Genomic DNA, 16,592 nt, shown 5'->3' with positions numbered 1-16,592 from the left:
CCCCGCCCTTTCTTTTCTGAGGCCCACTTTTCTGTTTAGTCCCACGCTTCACCCCACGTTCAGCCCCTCTTCTCCTTACTGTGGTCTGCTTTACGGATGGCCCCGCCCACTCTCCGCAAACCCCGCCCCGTAGACTGGTTTATTCTTCCAGCCCCGCCCCGCCCCTACCTATAACTCCGGGTCCCCCTTAGGCTCCAGTCCGCGTCCCTCTTGCTCTTGGCCCTGCCCCCAGTCCCGCCCCGTGGCTCCCGCCCCGCCTCGCCGCCTTCCTCCGAGACCAAGGCCAGGTCCCTACCGCAGCCGCGGCGCCAGCAGGAGGGAGGGAGGGAGGAGCAGGGGAGAGAGGCGGAGGGAGGATGGGGGGAGAGAGGCAGAGGGGGAAGGGAGAAGGGCGGGCTCCTCACGCCCAGTCCGCGCTCACCGTACGTGGCCGCAGATTCGCTACAAACGGCCCCACCACTCCGGATCCCGAGTCCCGCAACTTCAGTCCCCAGAAACTCAACTCTAAGATGGAGGTGCTAGAAAAGCCATGTAGGGTGTCCAGGGGCCCTTCCGAATCCCAGAGAATGGCCTCTCGAGCCTCAGCGGGCGGGCGGAGATCTGTGGCGAAAGTGTAGCTCGGCAGCGTTGCGGCGTCGCGTTTACCCTGCGCAGACGCCGTCGCCGCCGCTGCTGCCGCCGCCGCTGCCACTGCCTTTGCCGCCACCGTCTCCGCCGCCGCCGTCCCCGTGCTGCCTCTGGTAGCCTCCATTGTTCCGGCGGTGCTGGGTCCCGAGACCGGGCAACCTAGGGGCTTTCGAAAGGGGCGGCGGCCGCCGCAACTGAGAGACCGGGGCGCCGGCGGGACTGGGAGCGGCAGGGGTCAGCGCGGGAATCCCAGGGAGCCGGGCCAGAGCGTGGGGCGGCAGGGAGTCGGGGTGGCGAGGTCTGCAGTCTCCGGAATTGGGGCTCCCCATCCCCGGCCCGTCTTTCCCCGCCGGCCTCCCCTAGTGGGGTCGGAGCCCCGGCGGGCACCCTCGGCAATGAGCCCGGACTCGAGGTGGCCGGTGAGTGCGGGCCAGGAACCAGGGCGGGAGTGGTCAGCCGGGAAGGGGTAGGCTACTTTCGTGGGGCGCGCACTGAGCTGCCCGGCCCGAGTACCCTCGGGCCACTCCAGCCCGGAGAACTGACAGTGCATTAGCTCACAGCCTGCATCCCGGGCAACAGTGTATCCTTCGGGGTTGCCTGGGGCTGCCTGGGCCAATGGCAGGAGAGGAGCCTTGTTTAACTTTTTACACTTTGACAAAGGGGAAACGTAGCCGCATCCGGGAGAGGGCTGCGGGCACCGCCCGGGCCCGGCCTAATCCCTCTGGCCTCCGCCCCCTACTTCCTCCAGCCCTCTGAGCGCCTGGGGCAGATGCCGCCGCCATACCCCTGGGCCTGGGGCCCTCCCCACGGGCCTTCGGGTCTTAGTTGCCTTGTCTCTCCTCTGTGCTTCTGCTGAGGCCCAGCGGGACGTTTGCTGGAGGTTTCTGTGTTGCTTAGGAAGCCGGGGCAGCAGAGCTGCAGCGTTCACCAGGGACTCAAAATTGAAAGAGGAGAGTTTGTTTGTGCTTCTGATTGGTTTGTTTAAAGACAGGTGCAGGTAGGAAGTAGGGGCGAGTTTAAGGAGTAGTTTTACTGATATGACAATCTGGGGCTTTGACAGAGAGACTGGAGCAGCTCACTAGCTTGGTTAAGTCGCAGGAGAGGAGCCAACAAGGACCGTTATTAATCAGGGAGCTCAGGGTGGCTTTGCTTGGAATGGTGCCAAGACCACAGTTAAATTGTTGAACTCAGCTAGGCCTGGAGAAATTGGGGCAGTCTCTCTGACCAAGCTGGGCTTCCTGGGGGTTGGTGCCATCTGCTGTCTCCACTCACCCAGGAATACTGGAGAGGAGGAAGGGAGGGCTCTGAGGACCAGCATGGAGCTGAGTGTGCCTGGATTGTCATGTTCCTGTTTGTACCCTTAGGGCCTGGTGCCACTCCCAAGGCCAGGGCATAGGCTTACCGTAAAGGCCTCAGAAATTAACTAATTCTTTCTGTAACCCAGTGATTTCTGCTGGAGTCCAGGACCAAATCATTGGCTACCTGTTCAGGCTTCCGCATGGGCTGACACTAGCCTTCATCCATCTCAGCTCCAGAACTGGTGATCCCCTCATTTAGCTATTCATTCAACAGATTATTTATTCATTGGCCAAAACAACACTACATACCAGGTACTAGGGATACAGAGGTGGGTAGGCTCTGGTGTCTGCACTGCACCGCTCCCAGTCTAATGGGAGGAGACAGAGAACTTCCAGTGTGGTGAATGCCATGGTGGAGGTGAGGATGAAATGCTGTGGAAACACAGCTCTCCATGGGAGAGACAAAGAAGCATAACTGGAGTGACATTCGAGCCATGTTTTGAAGAATGAGTAGGAGCTCACTAATCAAGGAGGATGGAAGGCATTCTAAATAGAGATCATCTTGCAGGAATGAGAGGTTGTAACATTCAGGAACTGGCAAGTTGCCCTGGTTAGACAGAAATACAGCTGTAACTGGTGAAAAGAAGAATCTAGAAAGGAGGACTAAGGCCAAACAGTGAAAGGAGCACCTTGAATATCATCATAAGGATTTTGGATATTATCCTGAAGTAAGTGGGGAACATCAGGATGCTTTTAATCAAGAGACTAACATGATCATTTCTACTTGGTAGAAAGATCGTTCTGGACACATTGTGTGAGATTAGGCTAGAAGAACTGAGACATAGAGCAGGGTGATCAGGCAAGAGGTGATAAGGCCGAGACTATGGCCATGTTGTGGAGGAGGGGGCATTTGGAGCTGCTGTAGAGGTTGGCTGGCCAAAACCCTTGGGGAGAGAGAGGGCTGGAGAGAGTGGAGTGGGTGGCCAGGAGCTCTTCCCTGGGCCTGTGCTAACTGATCTGTACATTCTAGATGTGACAGCATGGGGGTGGACTTTGACGTGAAGACTTTCTGCCACAACTTGCGGGCAACTAAGCCACCGTATGAGTGCCCCGTGGAGACCTGCCGCAAGGTCTACAAGAGTTACAGTGGTATTGAGTACCACCTGTACCACTATGACCATGACAACCCACCGCCCCCACAGCAGACTCCACTCCGAAAGCACAAGAAGAAGGGGCGCCAGTCACGCCCAGCCAACAAGCAGTCGCCCACCCCCTCAGAGGTATCCCAGTCGCCCAGCCGTGAGGTGATGAGTTACGCACAGGCCCAGCGCATGGTGGAGGTGGACCTGCACGGCCGCGTCCACCGCATCAGCATCTTTGACAACTTGGATGTGGTGTCAGAAGATGAGGAGGCCCCTGAGGAGGCCCCTGAGAACGGCAGCAATAAGGAGAACACTGAGACACCGGCTGCTACTCCCAAGTCAGGCAAGCATAAGAACAAGGAGAAGCGCAAGGACTCCAACCATCACCATCACCACAGCGCTTCTGCAAGCACCACCCCCAAGCTGCCGGAGGTGGTGTACCGGGAGCTGGAGCAGGACACCCCTGACGCCCCGCCCCGGCCGACTTCCTATTACCGGTAAGGCCGCCTCCACCCCCCAACTCTGGAAAACTGGTCAAGCAGGGCTCAGGAGTCAAAGATAGGTGATAGGAAGCGGCAGGGGTAAAGCATAGCAGAAGCACACTGGTCCTGCCAAGGCAGAAGAGTGCCCCAGCTAATGATGATGGCACTTCCTATACACTGCCACATACCAAGCCCTGCAGTGGGTGTTTTATAGCCATTCCATTATTTTATTCTCACAACTCACTCAGGTAGGTATTGTTCCGATTTCACAGATGAGGAAACCACGGTCCAGAAAAAGGACCAGACTTACGAGAAGTCACATGTCAGTAGATAGCTGACAAACCCAGGTTCCTCTGACTCCAAAGCTGCACTATTTCCACAGTATCAAAAGGTCCCATTTTTTGTTCCTCTTTCTACTCCATCACTCTGTGATCTTGGGAAAGGCATCCAGCTTTTGGTGTTGCAGTGATCCCATCTGCAGAGTAGGTATAATATTCCTCTGCTAGCCTAAAGGTATAAGACTAGGGACAATGATTTCATAAGGTTATAAAATCAGTTTGTAAATCTAAAGAAGTAATTTTCCCATTACTTGTTCTGTTATTCTCACCCATCCTTTAGCCTGCGTAAGCAGTATTTTCATCGCCTATGTTTTGTACTCCTCCAAGGACCCTTTTATTTGTTTCATTTAACTGTTTCTTAGTACCCCACTTCCTTCCAAAAATTAGTCACAGTGGCTCCTAATAAAGGCACAGGCATAGGGCTTCCCTGGTGACGCAGTGGTTGGGAATCCACCTGCCAATGCAGGGGACACGGGTTCGAGCCCTGGTCCGGGAGGATCCCACATGCCGTGGAGCAACTAAGCCCGTGCACCACAACTACTGAGCCTGCGCTCTAGAGCCTGTGAGCCACGACTGCTGATGCCTGCACGCCTGGAGCCCGTGCTCCGCGACAGGAGGGGCCACCGCAATGAGAAGCCCGCGTGCAGCAACAAAGACCCAATGCAGCCAAAAATAAATAAATAAGTAAATTAATTAATTTTTTAAAAAAGTCACAGGCATAAGGCTAAATTCCTTTAACATGAGGTAAAAAATGAAGGAGTGGGGAAGTGTGGTGGTGGAACTACATACAGAAACCCTAGCTGAAGGATGGAATAAAAACCAAGTGTAAAACTTCTTAGAGTCTTGGCATCCAAGTCAAAGAGGGCATTTGGGTGAGTTCGTTAAGGAGCCATCTTTGGTATCAGCTAATCAGAAAGCCTGATCTCTGACAGGGACTTGTTGTAAAGGTTTTTATACGAAAGGTAGTTTTTACCAGAAGGGCAACCCATGTGATGTTATACTAAATCTCAGTTTTTTAAAAGCAAATCTTTGGGAACTCAAGTAATTTGGCCCAGTGTGTCACTCTTCTCTCACCGCTGTTCACATGCTAGCCAGTCTCTTCTTCCTCTCTTCCATCCTTTCATCTGTTCAGCCCAGCTCCATTTCCTTCTGGCTTTCCACTGTCTCTCTTGTCTGTTAGTACTGACGGCCATGCCCACCTCCCAACACACAGACCCCTCTCTGGGCCTGCCCTCTCTCCTAATGGCTCTTCAGTGCTCTTGGCTCCAATAGGCAGCCCAGCCCAGCTCCTCCTGCTCCTTTTCTTCATCCCTCCACTCAGATTCACTCTTTCCTCCGGGGGATCAGATCTGTTCTCCAGGCAGCAGCTCTCAGCTGGTGCACTGCAATCAGTTGGGAGGTGTGTTGCATGTAATTTGTTACTACTGTTAGCAGAACTGCCTGTTTTGGAAATGATTTACTTTTTATACAAATGTAAGAAGATTTGAGGTCATCTCTCTAATAATACCACTTGCTCTTGCTCACATCTGGTATGCTTTCTTGAGGGGGAGAGAGAGGGTGGAGTGTCAGCTGTTGTGTCAGGAATTGTACGTGACATGCAGCCTACCTTATCTGCGCCACAGCCTGTAATCTTGGTGCACTGTGGGGGTGTGTTATGCACCATCACATAATGTCACGTGTGTCGTGGCAGAGAAAAGGTTGAGAGCTGGTGCCAAGGCCTGGAAGGGACCAGATGTTTCACACCAGCCCTGAGCCACACCCTTTTTCAAGGATGAGGACATTGCATTCACCTTGGGGAAGAGGTAAAGGGCTAAGGAAGAAGTTGCTTCTGATAGGCACAGTATTTTAGTCTGTCCTCCCTTCCACCCCGTAAATGTCTTTCAAATGAACAACACTGAGCACCTCTTTCTGTGTGGTGAATCAGACATGGTTCTTGCCTCTATCTAATAGTGGAGGAGTTAAGACACAAAAACAGTTACAACGCAAGACAGGGTGGGGCAGATCTATACAAAAACTAATCATAAAGCTAACATTTATTGAGTACTTGCTCCATGCCAGCTACTGTTCTAAGCCCTTTACCTGTAGTAACTCATTTAATGTTCACAACAGCTGTATGAAATAGGTTCAAGTTAGCATCACCATTCTACAGATGTGGAAACCAAGGCCCAGAGAGGTTAGCTCACTCGCCTGCTGTCATCCAGAGCATGGCTCCAGAACCTATGCTTGTGTGGCCTGCTCTAGCCCCCAAAGCCACATTTCCCTTGTGGAGAGGAGAGGGGAGGCATGGGAAGTAACATTTATCTAGGGCCTGCTGTGTGCCACTTGATTTAGCCCATTTGTTTTTGTAATTCCATTTAATCCTGATGTCTTTGGGAGTAAGTAGTAGTATCCTCATTCTGTCATCAATAAAACTGAGGTTCAGAAGAGGGCAGTGATATCCTGAATGCCACAAAGTAACAGAGCCAGCGTGTAAATCCAGGTTTGTTAGGGGGCAAAGCCCTGCTCTTTCCGTTGAAGCTGCCTGTAGCTTTACAACACCAGGGTCAGGCCACCTGGAGTGTGCATGGCAAGGGGGTGGGGAGCCTGCTTTGTACCCCAGGCACCTGGAGCAGTCCTTAGCTGCAGCCCTGCTGGCCCACTGAGTGCTGTGAAGTGGAGTTTGAATTGTCACTCTGCCACTTCCTGGTTGTGTGAACTATCTGTGTTGGGCAGTTAATTAACTTCTCAAAGCTTCCAGTTTCTTCACCTATAAAGTGAGGGCAATAAAAACATTGACCCTATGGCTATGGGGAAAATAAATGTGATAACTTAGCACAATGCCTAGCTTATAGTAAATGCTCAGTAAATCTTAGCTCTTCTGACTGTTATTCCCCAAGGCTATCCAGAGAGCACAGAGTACCTAGAGTTTGAGGGAGCCCTGAGCTGATGCTGGCACCAGCTAACAGGAGACCTACAGCAGCTGCATTCAGGACATAGCCAGTTGGTGGTAAAACAACTTATGTATGATTTGCAAATGAGAACTGAGGACCTTCCTTCCCCTGACTCCTTGTACCATCACCCAGACCACCCCAGTAATGGGTCCTAGCTGCCCCATCCTTCAGGAGTCTGGCTGAGCCTCTGCACCTCAGAGGAGGCAGTGTAGCAGCCAGGACATGAGCTTTGAAATCGGCATGGTTGGGTTCATATCCCAGCTCTGCCACTTTCTCACAAGAGGGCCAGGGCAGGTGAATTAACCTCCCCAAATGTAAGGTTTCCTTTTCTGCAAAATAAGAATAATTATAGGACTTAGAGTGCCTGGGGTAAAGGTGAGGATAGAATGAGACAACACAGATGTAAAGGCACAGGCCTGGAATAGGGTGAGTGCTTGGCAGATGTAACCCATGGTCTTTAAGGGAGGGAAATCTCAACCTTCTGGTGCTGAGCTGCCTCTGTGCACTGCAGGTACATCGAGAAGTCAGCGGAAGAGCTGGATGAGGAAGTAGAGTATGACATGGATGAGGAGGACTACATCTGGCTGGATATCATGAACGAGCGGCGGAAGACGGAGGGTGTGAGTCCCATTCCGCAGGAAATCTTTGAGTACTTAATGGACCGGCTGGAGAAAGAGTCCTACTTTGAGAGCCACAATAAAGGCGACCCCAATGCGCTAGTGGATGAGGATGCTGTGTGCTGTATCTGCAATGATGGTGAGTGCCAGAACAGCAATGTCATCCTCTTCTGTGACATGTGCAACCTGGCTGTGCACCAGGAGTGCTACGGTGTCCCCTACATCCCTGAGGGCCAGTGGCTGTGCCGCCGCTGCCTACAGTCACCCTCCCGTGCTGTGGACTGCGCCCTGTGCCCCAACAAGGGTGGTGCCTTCAAGCAGACAGATGATGGGCGCTGGGCCCATGTGGTGTGTGCCCTGTGGATCCCTGAGGTCTGCTTTGCCAACACGGTCTTCCTGGAGCCTATCGACAGCATCGAGCACATCCCGCCAGCTCGCTGGAAGCTGACCTGCTACATTTGCAAACAGCGGGGCTCAGGGGCCTGCATCCAGTGCCACAAGGCCAACTGCTACACAGCCTTCCATGTGACATGTGCCCAGCAGGCCGGCCTTTACATGAAGATGGAGCCTGTGCGGGAGACGGGTGCCAATGGCACCTCCTTCAGCGTCCGCAAGACTGCCTACTGCGACATCCATACACCTCCAGGTTCAGCACGCCGCCTGCCTGCCCTATCCCACAGCGAGGGGGAGGAGGAGGAGGAGGAGGAAGAGGAGGAGGGTAAGAGTTGGAGCTCAGAGAAGGTCAAGAAGGCCAAGGCCAAGTCCCGGATCAAGATGAAGAAGGCGCGGAAGATCTTGGCAGAGAAACGGGCAGCAGCACCTGTGGTGTCTGTGCCCTGCATCCCACCGCACAGGTATGAGGGGAGCAGGTAGACAGGCTGTTGAAGGAAGAAGCCCTGTTGGAGACTGACAGCCCACTGAGTGGAGTGACAGGGCTGGGGTATCTTATTCCTATCAGGAGCTACATAGACGTTTTGGGGGTTTTGTTGTTTTTTTTTTTTAATATCAAAAGAGATGAGCTCTAGCAGGTCACCTGGCTTTTACATTAGGAACCAGAAACTTCAGCTTTTATCTGGCAGACCTAACATGTGTTTTAAACTGCCTTCCATTTTGATGAGGTGGTTTAAGTTAGGAAGAAAGAGGATGGAATAGCTACCAGCCACAGTGGAAGAAATGGTCTGACTCTGAAGGGAGAATGGAATGAAGAAGGGGGAAGGATACGCTCAAGGAATTGTGAAATGGTTACTGCCACAAATAAGTCCAAATGAGGGCTGCAGTCATCAGTTATTTTTTACTCTCTCTTGTGCTATCTAGTCGATTTCCTATAGTTTACTGCTGTACAATAGTACTTCATCTTAAAACCTTCCCAGGCTCAGTCTGAGTTGGGTATCCCAGGGTCAAACAGTACTCTGGGCTGCAGTGACAAGAGCAGTCTTAGGGGCCAGGCTCCCTGACCCACTGGTGAACAGAATTATGGATCTGGCTTAGAGCTGGGAGCTTGGCTTCCTGTCTGCTGAGTTGCCATTGACAGCTCTCTTTGCTCTTCTTTGCCTTAGCCCGGTGTCATAGGCCTTTCTGACAATAGATTTATTCCCTATGTAGCCCCACTCAGAAACTCTCATTAGCCAGAGACCACTGTTCTGCTTAAGAAAATCAGGGCCCAAGAGGTTTTTCTCTTTGCTCTCCTGCTTCCCAGGCTCAGTAAAATCACTAACCGCCTGACCATCCAAAGGAAGAGCCAGTTCATGCAGAGGCTGCACAGCTACTGGACACTAAAGAGGCAGTCACGGAATGGGGTCCCACTGCTGCGTCGCCTGCAGACACACCTGCAGTCTCAGAGGAACTGTGACCAAGTTGGGGTACTGTGTCAGATTCCCTGTGGGCTCTAGGAACTAGTGCCAGGGGGACGAGGACAAAGAATTTTTTTTTGGCTGTACCACCCGGCATGTGGGATCTTAGTTCCCCGACCAGGGATCGAACCCGCACCCCCTGCCTTGGAAGCGCGGAGTCTTAACCACTGGACCACCAGGGAAGTCCCCAAGGACAGAGATTTGTGACTGTAGCTTCCAGTGTCTGAAGGGTTGGGCTGTTTCCTCCTTTAAACTAGGCCTCAAAGCAAGCTCAGGATGAAATCCTTACAGATTATTTTTAACGTATTTTTCCTATGTGTTCATCTGTTCGTTCACAGCAAGCATATACTGAGCACCGACTCTGTGCTGGGCCTAGGGGACACGTGGGTTGAGGAGCTTCCACTTCACTTAGTTAGTGAGCCTACCAATAAATCACTGTGCTCTCTCCTTTGGCTTTACCTGCCCTTGACCCACGTTTCCTGGGCTCTCGTCCCCTCTGGCTCTCTCATCATTTCCTGATCCCTCTTTTGCCTCTTCAGAGAGATTCTGAAGACAAGAACTGGGCCCTCAAAGAACAGCTCAAGTCCTGGCAGCGGCTTCGGCATGACCTGGAGCGAGCCCGGCTGCTGGTGGAGCTGATCCGCAAGCGGGAGAAACTCAAAAGGGAGACGGTGAGTGCTCCTGGGCCAACTCTTTTTTACAGTAGAGAAAACAGACCCAGGAAAACAGAAAACATGGACAAGTATGTGTCACCTGTCCAGGAAGCAACAGGGCTGATGCGGGAGTCAGGTCTCCTGAGCTCAGTTTGCTGTCAGGCCCACCGGAAGCAGAATGTCACAGGAGAGTATGAACGGAATCCTAAATTATGTGATGCAGGTAGCTGGTGCTGGGAGCTTAAGGAAGGGAAAGTCCAGAGGAGTCAAGTACACCGAGCTGTGTTGGGTGGGAAGGAAGGCGAGTTCCCATACCAGCTACAACCATCTCCTCAGACCTCTCTGCCAAGGGACTGGCCTAGGCCTGGCTGATTGGGCCTTTATGTGTGTCAGATCAAGGTCCAGCAGATTGCCATGGAGATGCAGCTGACCCCTTTCCTCATCCTCCTTCGAAAAACCCTGGAGCAGCTCCAAGAGAAGGACACAGGCAACATCTTCAGCGAGCCGGTCCCTCTGTCTGAGGTAACCGAATTGGACGAAGTAAGAATCCCTTCCCCTCACTCCACCTTCTTTCTGTTCCTCTCCCAGATGCACCCCCGCTGCAGGTCTGGGCCAGGGACTAGGAGGGGACCTTGAAGAGAGGGGCTGGTGGCTCTGGGGCTCCAGGATGAACTGGAGCCACATGCATCACCTGGACTCTGTCTTGTCCCTGTCATATCCCAAGGGCCCAGAATGGGAGGCAATCTGCACTCCTTCCCCAGAGGCAGGGACTGAGTCTGCCAAGTGAATAATCCCAGGGCAGGAAGACACTTTCCGGGTGCTGAACCCTAGAACGGAGAATTTAGAAGGCTCAGCACCTAAAGAACCATCTCTGAAGCCCTAGGTCCTGACTGGCAGACTCTTCTCTCTAAAAGGTATAAAATGAGAGGCCTGAGGCAGCAGCCTCCTTATAAGTCTTAATGATAAGTAAAAAGAACTATAGGAATGCAAGGTGGTGTTATTTCCAGAGGATTCCCCTAGTCATTTTCTTACTAAAGCCTCATATGGCTCTAGGAGGTAGATTTGGCTGTAATTTCATTACTGTTTTCTAGGTGAGGAAAAGAAGGCCCAGAGAGGTTAAGAGGCTTGCCAAGGTCACACAGCTTGTGACTAGTAAAGTCAAGACTAGAATCCGGCTTTCTTTTCCCCTGTGCTGTATGCCTGCCTCTAACTGTGGTGGGAGGAGGTTGCTGGATGCATTTCAAGGGAGGTTGTTAGGAACAGGGGTTCAGGGGGAATGAGGAACGTATCTCCACTTAGGTACACCTACCGTGTTCTCCCAGGTACCTGACTACCTAGACCACATCAAAAAGCCTATGGACTTTTTCACCATGAAGCAGAACTTGGAGGCTTACCGCTACCTGAACTTTGATGATTTTGAGGAGGACTTCAACCTCATCGTCAGCAACTGCCTCAAGTATAATGCCAAGGATACCATCTTCTACCGGGCAGCAGTGCGGCTCCGTGAGCAGGGTGGTGCTGTGCTCCGCCAGGCCCGGCGCCAGGCAGAAAAAATGGGCATTGACTTTGAGACGGGCATGCATATCCCCCACAGCCTGGCTGGAGACGAGGCCTCACACCACACCGAAGATGGTGGGTGATAAGTCACACCTCCACATAGAGGCCAATGCCAGGGATGAACAGCTTTCCAAAGTCCCCTCCTGGGAGCAGGCAGTGTAGGCAGGAAGCAGCTAGGCTGAGCAGTGGCAAGCTACCCCCAGGAATGCTCTCTAAGAAGCCAGACTGGGTGAATGGATAGCAGTCCCTGCCATTCCGCATCTCGGTGCTACTGTTTTACAGCTGTCCCTGGTGAGAAGCAGAGGGGGAGAAGAGTGGGTTTCTTGTTGCCTGCCCAGGTTCACGGGGCCCAGAGGACTGCCCTGAGTCTGACCCTTTCCTCCCTATTCCCACCCCTGGCAGCAGAGGAAGAGCGGCTGGTCCTGCTGGAGAACCAGAAGCACTTGCCAGTGGAAGAGCAGCTGAAGCTGTTGCTCGAGCGGCTGGATGAGGTGAATGCCAGTAAGCAGAGCGTGGGCCGCTCACGGCGTGCAAAGATGATCAAGAAAGAGATGACGGCGCTGCGGCGCAAGCTTGCCAACCAGCGGGAAACTGGACGGGATGGGCCTGAGCGGCATGGCCCCTCCAGCCGGGGCAGCCTGACACCCCACCCGGCAGCCTGTGACAAGGACGGGCAGACAGACAGTGCCGCCGAGGAGAGCAGCAGCCAGGAGACAAGCAAAGGTCTGAACCCCGCAGCATGGTGGACCCCGAGGCCAGCCAGACTTTGACTCTGCAGCACACACTCAGCGCCTGCCATGCCCCAGGCAGAGGTCCCTCATGCACAGCCAGCTGCACTTTCTCCCTCATTCCCCAGTCAAGGGCCTCTTAGCTGCCTCTCTGGCTATTTGTATAAGAGACAATGTTCCCAACTCCATGCCCCCCCAATTATCTCCCCTACTCTAGCTGGAGTTATGGTCCTATATACCCAGGGCCTACCCTGGACGTATGCCCTTCCCACATCAGGCCCCTCACCGACTCTCCTTCTCTCTTTCTCTGCTCCAGGCCTGGGTCCCAACATGTCCTCAACCCCCGCACATGAGGTGGGCAGGAGAACCTCAGTTCTGTTCTCCAAAAAGAACCCGAAGACAGCTGGACCGCCCAAGAGGCCGGGCCGGCCCCCAAAAAACCGGGAGAGCCAGATGACCCCCAGCCACGGAGGCAGTCCTGTGGGGCCCCCCCAGCTCCCCATCATGGGCTCCCTGCGTCAGCGCAAGCGGGGTAGGAGCCCTCGGCCCAGTTCGAGTTCAGACAGCGACAGTGATAAATCCACAGAAGACCCCCCAATGGGTGAGCCTCACCATCACCCAGCCCCCCAGTAGAGTGAGCAAAGCTGCCATCCTTCCCAATATAACTCCCACCTATCCCTTCATTTGCCCATAATATATCAGAGCTAGAAGGGCCCTTAGGAATCCTTTAATTCAATTCCCTCATTTTACAGACGGGGAAACTGAAGCCCAGAGATGATGACCCAGCTAGATTCCCATCCAGGGCCCCCCCTCCTGCATTGTATCACTTCACCTTTTCTCTTCTTATCCTCCTTGGGGAATCTCCTTTAAGCCATTTGTGTCCTAAGGCCAGTAACTGCCAAGGGAAGTGCAAGGGGTGGGGCAGAGCTGTGGCCAACTGTGGTGGACACTGCCCAGAGCTAGCTCTGCTGGCCAAGGTTGGAGGAATTTTCCAGCACAGAAGTGAAAGCCAAGCTCTAAGTCCCTCTTACCCCCAGTAGATCTCTGATCTACGTCTTCCTGACTGATTCCTTCCCTTCCCCCCTCCCCCCAACCAAGACTTACCAGCCAACGGCTTCAGCGGTGGAAACCAGCCAGTAAAGAAGAGTTTCTTGGTATATCGTAATGACTGCAGCCTTCCTCGGAGCAGCTCAGACTCTGAGTCCAGCAGCAGTAGCAGCAGCAGTGCTGCCTCAGACCGGACCAGGTACCAGTCCTCCGGGTCAAGACCCACCTCCGGGATGGCCTTCCAGATTTCCCTGTGGGGAGTGGGGTGGCAGCCATCTTAGCCTAGATTGAGATGGCTCAAACCAAAGGTTCTCTGCAAAATAAATGGAATAGATGAGACTGTCACCATAATGAAACAGAGGGGCCCACCCTGTGTTAAGCTGATGGTTTAGAACAGAGGGCATAAACCGGTTCCTTGTGGCCTGGGTTTGGCCTGCAGACATATTTTGTTTGGCCAGCATGGTATTAAAAAAAAAAAAAAAGATTCGGAAGTGCCATATAAAATTCCCAGTTTCTGTAGTCTCTTTAAAAATCAGACTGGCAATTCTGGCCACTGTTGACTTAAGACGGGCGCATGCATTCATCACTACTGCTATATCCAGCCCACTTCAGTCAAATCGCCCCCAAGTCCCTGAGGGCATTTGAGTTTGAAATTCTTCAAGTAGCCTCTGCTTTCCAAACGTCTTAGACCCTAGGGGCTTAAAGAAGGGAGGATACCCACCATGCCATTCCCCACTCTTCCCCTTCTTTGAGTTGAGCTTCCCTTTTGTCCACAGCACAACGCCTTCAAAACAAGGCCGGGGCAAGCCCTCCTTCTCTCGGGGCACGTTCCCAGAGGACAGCAGTGAAGATACCTCAGGCACTGAGAACGAGGCCTACTCCGTGGGCACTGGCCGCGGCGTGGGCCACAGCAGTAAGTACGCCCGCCCAAAGCCAGGGGTTCTGGGGGCCCAGTGCCAGGGCCTTGCCAGACCCCGGACTGCTGATCCGCCTCCTCTCTCCCATTCCTGTGAAGTGGTAAGGAAGAGTCTGGGCCGGGGAGCTGGCTGGCTGTCAGAGGATGAGGACTCCCCGCTGGATGCTCTGGACCTGGTGTGGGCCAAATGCCGGGGGTATCCATCATACCCAGCTCTGGTAGGCTTCCACTTTTCTTGTCATATCCCTTGTCTTCCAACCCCAGAACACACACTCAAACGTAGCAGACTTTTCCTACTCTCTGCTGAGCTGCAGAGCACAGGAGTCTTTGGCAGATAGACACTTAGAGGTCCCTGGTTAGTTTCTCCATCTCTCCCTTTTCCTTCCCTTTGCCCCTTGGGCTCTGAAATAGTTCAGCATGGGAAGAAGCCAAGGGTCAGCACTGCAGCCCTAGGAGTGTGATAACCTTTTTCTGTTCCCACTTCAGATGTAGTCTCCAAATTCTTGGATAGGGTAAGCCTTGGGAAGGAGGAGACTGAACTAAACCAAGGTCTTATTACACCCTTAGATCATTGATCCAAAGATGCCCCGGGAAGGTATGTTCCACCATGGGGTTCCCATCCCTGTGCCCCCACTGGAGGTGCTGAAGCTTGGGGAACAGATGACCCAGGAAGCCCGAGAGCATCTCTACCTCGTCCTCTTCTTTGACAACAAGCGAACCTGGTAAGGGAGGAGGGGAGCATTTGATGTGACTCATAGCCACAGATGCAACCCTCGGTATCGGGGCAGGCTGCCAGGGAACTCCAGCAACAGACAGCCTGAGCTGTCATAAATCAGTGGGGGAGGGACTTAGATCTTTGAGCAAAAGGGTTGTGTTGACCGAGAGACTGAGTGGGCAGCAGCTGACAGCTGTAGCTAGAAATCAAAGGACCGTGAGTGACTGTGACAAATGTGGGGGTGGCTCCCCACCCAGACTAAAGTGGCTTCTAGACTTACTTTTCCCACCTCTGCCTCCATGGTGACAAGATGGGGATAAAGCAGGCATAATCATTCAGGTTCTGAATCCCTGTTCCGGCACACTTACACGTGTAGTCTCTGGTTGTTAATTGTCTGCAGAGGATGTTTAATGTCACTTAAGTCTGCCTGGAGCCCACTGGACAAGGTACCTATTTCAGGGTTGGTCAAGGCTCCTTTTTGTGCCCATAAATACCCTATGATTACCCCGTTGTGACCGATGACTGGGCTCTTTTCAGCACTAGCCTGTGAGCAGTTCCTTGAGAGCAGGGACTGCATCTCTTGGTTTCTTTAATTCCCACCAGAGCCTGGCCCAGAGTGGGGCACTCAGGAGGAGTTTTTGAAGGAATGAACAAGTGAGGAAGGCTGGTGCCTGTTGCTCCCCCAGAGATAAGAGATGACTTACTCGATTCTCACCTCGTCCTACAGGCAGTGGCTGCCCAGGACTAAGCTGGTTCCTCTGGGCGTGAACCAGGACCTTGACAAGGAGAAGATGCTGGAGGGCCGGAAATCCAACATCCGCAAGTCAGTACAGATCGCCTACCACAGGGCTCTGCAGCACCGCAGCAAGGTGCAGGGCGAGCAGAGCAGTGAGACCAGCGATAGTGACTGATACTGTCCAGCACAACCCAACCTACAGTGCCCAGCCACCTCTCTCCTCCCCTTTGCTCACTGTCCTGGAGTGGCACCGGCCTCTGCACTGACTCATTCCTGGTCTTGGGGCCAGTCTCAGGGGAAGCTGGGTGGGGGAGGTCCCTCCCGCCCTGAGTGCAGCTGGACTGTACAGAACGCTCCAAGGGCCCATGGGGGCTCTGCGCAATGAGAGGGGAGGTCCCACAGGCCAGAAAGCTCCAGAGACCTCATGGCATTGTAGCGCAAGTTGGTGGGCCAAGGTTAGGACACTGCGTAAAACAGGCCATCCAACCACCTCTGCCTACTCAAGCCAGGAGAACCCCTAACTGCCTGGTGGCCTGAGGCCCCTGAGGTGGTGAGGTGAGCTGGCATCTGCACAGCCTAGCAGTGAGATTGATGTCTGTCCAGCCCGGAAGAGGGGCACTAGGTGACCCCCTCCCCTGCTGTTGTAAATACTGTAAATAGTGGAGAATTTAAATTATTCTCATTTGTAACTGCGTTTCCGGGTCGCGCCAGAGTCATTTGGTACTAAAAAAAAGACTGGGGCCTGTCCCCACTTCCCTTCTTCCTATAGATTCCCCCACCTTTCAAACTGGTTTGTATTTATTTCAAAGGAAGAAAATATATTGATTCTTAGAAAATAAATGGTCTGTTTGGAATTCTTGGTTCTTGCCTTCTGCCAGGGCAAAAGGGATAAACAGGGAGGCTGTGTTCCTCAGGGATGGTAAATGATTGGGCCCAAGCGGTTGCTGGCTGCTGTG

At 53.2% G+C, this 16,592-nt stretch overlaps 1 protein-coding gene across 10 annotated transcripts; it reads left to right on the top strand.

Moving 5' to 3' along the window:
• Positions 1 to 421: 421 nt before the first annotated feature.
• Positions 422 to 16,476, top strand: BRPF1 (bromodomain and PHD finger containing 1). 10 transcript variants are annotated; one of them, XM_082344339.1, is made up of 14 exons: positions 426 to 1,046; positions 2,494 to 2,653; positions 2,956 to 3,564; positions 7,329 to 8,288; positions 9,131 to 9,293; positions 9,824 to 9,955; positions 10,331 to 10,477; positions 11,260 to 11,569; positions 11,897 to 12,217; positions 12,539 to 12,823; positions 13,321 to 13,468; positions 14,046 to 14,403; positions 14,753 to 14,907; positions 15,628 to 16,476. In XM_082344339.1, the coding sequence occupies exons 3-14, from the start codon at positions 2,966 to 2,968 to the stop codon at positions 15,809 to 15,811; spliced, it is 3,762 nt and encodes a 1,253-aa protein (XP_082200465.1). In that variant the 5' UTR covers positions 426 to 1,046; positions 2,494 to 2,653; positions 2,956 to 2,965; the 3' UTR covers positions 15,812 to 16,476. The 10 variants fall into 10 exon arrangements, with proteins under 10 accessions (XP_082200472.1, XP_082200466.1, XP_082200465.1 ...); XM_082344345.1 differs by lacking the exon at positions 2,494 to 2,653 and having other exon boundaries at positions 429 to 1,046; positions 14,046 to 14,182; positions 14,285 to 14,403; positions 15,504 to 15,642; XM_082344343.1 differs by lacking the exon at positions 2,494 to 2,653 and having other exon boundaries at positions 431 to 1,046; positions 11,900 to 12,217; positions 14,046 to 14,182; positions 14,285 to 14,403.
• The last annotated feature ends 116 nt before the right edge of the window (positions 16,477 to 16,592 follow it).

The sequence above is a fragment of the Balaenoptera borealis genome (assembly GCF_965194805.1).
Source record: "Balaenoptera borealis genome assembly, chromosome: 12".
Lineage (NCBI taxonomy): Eukaryota > Metazoa > Chordata > Mammalia > Artiodactyla > Balaenopteridae > Balaenoptera > Balaenoptera borealis.
This window is presented reverse-complemented; position numbering and strand designations above follow the sequence as displayed.

Excerpts from the sequence above, each read along its gene's own strand:
- BRPF1 (XM_082344339.1), top strand. The coding sequence starts at position 2,966 with ATGGGGGTGGACTTTGACGTGAAGACTTTCTGCCACAACTTGCGGGCA. Across the intron at positions 8,289-9,130 it reads CCCTGCATCCCACCGCACAG|GCTCAGTAAAATCACTAACC; the intron begins GTATGAGGGGAG and ends CCTGCTTCCCAG. Across the intron at positions 12,824-13,320 it reads CACAGAAGACCCCCCAATGG|ACTTACCAGCCAACGGCTTC; the intron begins GTGAGCCTCACC and ends CCCCCAACCAAG.